Source organism: Rosa chinensis, chromosome 5, assembly GCF_002994745.2.
Source record: "Rosa chinensis cultivar Old Blush chromosome 5, RchiOBHm-V2, whole genome shotgun sequence".
NCBI lineage: Eukaryota > Viridiplantae > Streptophyta > Magnoliopsida > Rosales > Rosaceae > Rosa > Rosa chinensis.
Window position 1 is genome coordinate 8000170 of NC_037092.1, and position 4114 is coordinate 8004283.

The following is a 4114-nucleotide window of genomic DNA, read 5'->3' on the forward strand; positions in this document are numbered from 1 at the left end:
TTCAACAAGGAGGCTGACCATAATTGTCTCACATATAGAAGGGAAAAAAAACCACTACAGAGATGTTTTCTTTTTAACATCAACAAGCAACCACAGGACATGGTTTAATAGCCTGTACTACAACAGTAGAGCTGATCAATATGTAAAGGAACAGAAAACGCTTCTGGCTGGCACATTGATCGCTCGAAATGATATAATATCAAACTAAACTGCAAGCCTAAACCTTGATTCTGAAGTACTCCTGGTCAAAATGATTTATACGTACATAACCATCCTCACCTCCGGTTGAGAAACTGAAAATAATGTAACAAGATAAAATTAGTTTAAAAAAATAAACATATACTCTTGTTAAAATGAAACCTAGCTACAAAGCTGAACCATAAGTACCTGTTACCATCAGGATTGAAGTCCAAAGCATTAATAGGTGAGAAATGCCCTTTAACAGTTCCAATCTCCTTTTCAAGAACCTAATCATATTAAGAATATCAGAAAAACAGAGATCATGTACTGAAGACCTTCATAACTAACTGAAACGTTTATAAAAAGAAAGGAAAAAGAAAAAAGCCAAGTATGACAGACCTTGTCAAAGAATTTGGCCTCAAAATGCCCTGCGCGATGATCAGTCGTGGTGACTTTAGTGGCATCCTGGCCACCACCAAGCACGACCTGGAAAGCACAACAGGAACAAAACAATATGCATATAAATAAGAGATACAAGGAACTAGTTCAGTGGCTTGAATGAATTATAAGCATCTACTCTAGTAAGTATCATCATTAAGCAAACCAATGGGAGATTCATTACATGATCAAGCAGAGGAGACATTGCAACTGCGTTGATGGGAGGCTGTGTCACGTAGGTCTTGATAAGAGTTAATGTTCTAGTATTCCAGAGCTGAAAGAATGAATTTGAAGTAGCAATTACACAACACTATTCGGTATAATGCAGAAATTAACTAAATTGAAAACAGAAAAAAAAAGTATATGAGATGCAGTACCTTGGCAGATCTATCTCGGGAACCAGTTAGAAAGTGAGAACCATCCTTAGATTTTACTAGTGATTTTATCTCCTCCTTGTGACCAATCGCCGCCTCGTTCTTTTTGAGTAATTTCCCAGTCTGCAAGTTTCAAAGAATGTGGTAAACACAACTCATCTCCAACAAACAATTGTAATGTTGGTCACATACATGGCAATTTTTTATTATACGCATTGTGTTAAACAAAAATTTGCAAATCAATTCACTCTAAAAAAAATGTTTTGGTTCTCATTGCACTAGTCAATTTGATTTCATATAAGCTACGAAATTCACCAAACCATATATCAATACATGTAAGTTGCAAGCATTGTTAAACACATACACCAATAAGACTCACACCTAGACTAAATTGCATTAATCCAACCAAAAGCAACAGAACCAAATGTACAATTATCTTCCAATGCAAGCAACATTGAAATTTAATCAAATTAATCACCTCAGAATCCCAAATACGAATCACAAAATCTTCTCCAACGCTAATGATAGTTTTGTTCAAAGGCCCCCATACAGCTCTGTTTATCTTTCCTTGGTGCCCATTCAGTGTCAGAAGGGACTCACCAGTCTCTGGAAAAAATTACACAAATTGAAAAGCACAGACTGAAATTTCGACAATGATGAAAGAACAGTTCTTGTTCAATAAAAATAACTAAATAGATTGAAAATCACATAAATTGAGATAACATACGATCGGCGTGGTCCTTAGCGATGCGTTTGACGTGAATCGCAGAAGGAACTCCCATGAAGGGATCAGTAGTAATGACGGCGAGGCGATCCCCGACGGAGAACTCGACGGATCTCGCCGGACATTTGAAGTCGAAGGAGAATAGCTGCTCGCCGGTCCGAACATTCCAGAGCTTGGCAGTGGAGTCCCCGCTGCCGGTGATGAGGCGCGAGGAGTCTCTGGAGACGTCGCAGCACCAAACGGCGCCGTTGTGGCCGACGTAGGTGCCGAGGCGCTCGCCGTTGTCGGCGAACCAAACGTTAGGGTTGTGGTCTTTGGCGCAGGAGAAGAGGAGGTCTCCGTCCTTGTTGTACTTGATGAAAGTCAAGGGCCTCTCGTGTCCTTTCAGCAGAATCGGCCTCATTGAGAATAGCTGGTGCTCTACGGACAATGCGACTTCGCTTGTATGAAATTGAAGAAGACGATTTTGGAGGTTAGGGTTTTTAGCAACGTACCTGGTTATTTACTTAATTATGGCGGTGAAACTGGTGATGGGCTTAGAATACTAGACGACATCTAGACCCATTGAGATTCTTTTGAGTTTTGATCAACTTTTTTGAGGCTTTTACCATTGCGGTAAAAAGCACGTGCCCAATCACATGGTGAACTTTCACTACGAGCACCAATTAGGCAATTAGAATGTTCGTATCAATAACGCACAAAATTTTCAAAAAAAAAAAAATCAATATTCATGCAAAATAAGATGCCATAAATTTGTGAAATTTGAATACAGAAAAACTAATTTCTGTTTAAGGTTTCAAATTTCGGTTTCGGTTTCGATTTCGATACTTCAAATTTAAGGAAATTTCTGAGAAAGTTTCGATTTCGGTGGAAATTTCGGTTAAAAATAAAGAAATCAAATTAATTGCATTTATAAAATGATATTTTTGAATGAAATTTTTACATAGACTAAACTAACCTATAATAAACCTATTTACATTGTAACATCTCTAAAATTATACATTTATAATAGAATTATGATATTTTATATGGACAAGTAATTAACTAGTACTGTAGTAGATTGCTAAACTAGGGGTTTTGTCTATGTGTATTGATAATGTGTTGTATATTGATAAAGTAAATATGATTTACTTTTTTTAATAATTAAAAAATTACAAGGGGGTGGGGCGGGGCACGTAAAACCAAAACCCCGTGAATGAAAATGAACAAGTACAACAAAAGGAATATAAAAGCCACTACGATGTGATTCGATCTAGCTGGTTGAACTGCTTTCATTTAGTATCATACAATACTGCTCCCAAGTACATGAATTTTGGAAATGATTTTCGTACTTCATCACATGGTTATTGTATGTGTACGTGTTGTTCCCTTTCCACATGCAATCCATATATCAGATATTGTGGAATTACCTAATATGATGTTACAGTGTATGAAGCATACAATATTTTAGACGAAGCAAAAAGGAAATCATGTTATGGTTGGAGCATTCAACTTTGTAGCAGATAAAAACAAAAAAGTTTTTTGTTGTATTCAACTTGATTGCCAAAAAAAAATAATCAAAATTTCATATTTTCTCTATAAGAACATGAAATGAAGTAAAAAAATCATTGTACGTGACATAAAATTTAACAGAAATTTTAGAGAAATTTCGGACAAAATTTCAGTGTGAATTTTTAAATGTATATTGTGTGTGTAGATATTTCAGAAATTAAGAATTTCGTGGAAATGTATGGAAAATTTCGGGAAACTTCTGACGGAAATGATATAGCATATGAATTTCGTTTCGGTACTTCAAAATTACGGAAATTTCGATGGAAATTTTAGCAGTTTCGGAGAAATTTAAAACCTTGTTTCTGTTTTAGGGAAACTATATTTGAGACAGAATTGTTGCGTGTTCTCATTGATAATAGGGGTCTCTTTATATAAAGGATTACAATGCATATAATCTGAATCATACAAGGAAAGGTAATCATACATTGAATAAAAATATCTAGATCATTCTAATTAAACCCTATTACCACTAGGTCAAGTAACCTAGAGTTTGGGCCAGACACACAAATAAAGATTTACTTGAACACTCCCCCTTGTGTCGCCCAAACGCGGTGCTTCTCTCGTTGCCTCGCTAAAAACCTTGCCGAGTAACAAAAACTCAGGGGGACAAAAATAACCTTGGTCGAAGGGGAAAAAGAGCACAACACACCATTCACATTTCGAGACCATACATGTAGACACCTCCCCCTGATGTCTGCATCTCCCCCTGATGACTGCGGTCATTGGAGTTCGGATAACTTCCGCAAACGATGCTACCAACATGTTTCTCGAAAGTGGAATTTAGGCAATGACTTAGTGAGCAAGTCTGCTATACTGTCCTTAAATCGAACCTAGTTCACTTTGATCT

At 36.7% G+C, this 4114-nt stretch overlaps 1 protein-coding gene across 2 annotated transcripts; it reads right to left on the reverse strand.

Annotated features, from left to right (window-relative positions):
- On the reverse strand, nt 1-2250 carry LOC112202569 (eukaryotic translation initiation factor 3 subunit I). 2 transcript variants are annotated; one of them, XM_040519425.1, is made up of 8 exons: nt 2211-2250; nt 1720-2136; nt 1471-1598; nt 996-1115; nt 803-892; nt 580-666; nt 388-467; nt 1-293 (listed from the first exon to the last, which is right to left on the reverse strand). In XM_040519425.1, the coding sequence occupies exons 2-8, from the start codon at nt 2117-2119 to the stop codon at nt 218-220; spliced, it is 981 nt and encodes a 326-aa protein (XP_040375359.1). In that variant the 5' UTR covers nt 2120-2136; nt 2211-2250; the 3' UTR covers nt 1-217. The 2 variants fall into 2 exon arrangements, with proteins under 2 accessions (XP_040375359.1, XP_024199340.1); XM_024343572.2 differs by having other exon boundaries at nt 1720-2237.
- Between the last annotated feature and the right edge of the window lie 1864 nt (nt 2251-4114).

Coding starts and splice junctions, on each gene's coding strand:
- LOC112202569 (XM_040519425.1), bottom strand. CDS start 2,119: ATGAGGCCGATTCTGCTGAAAGGACACGAGAGGCCCTTGACTTTCATC. Junction 667..802: donor TGTCTCCTCTGCTTGATCAT/GTAATGAATCTC, acceptor TGTGCTTTCCAG/GTCGTGCTTGGTGGTGGCCA. Junction 294..387: donor TTCAATCCTGATGGTAACAG/GTACTTATGGTT, acceptor CATTATTTTCAG/TTTCTCAACCGGAGGTGAGG.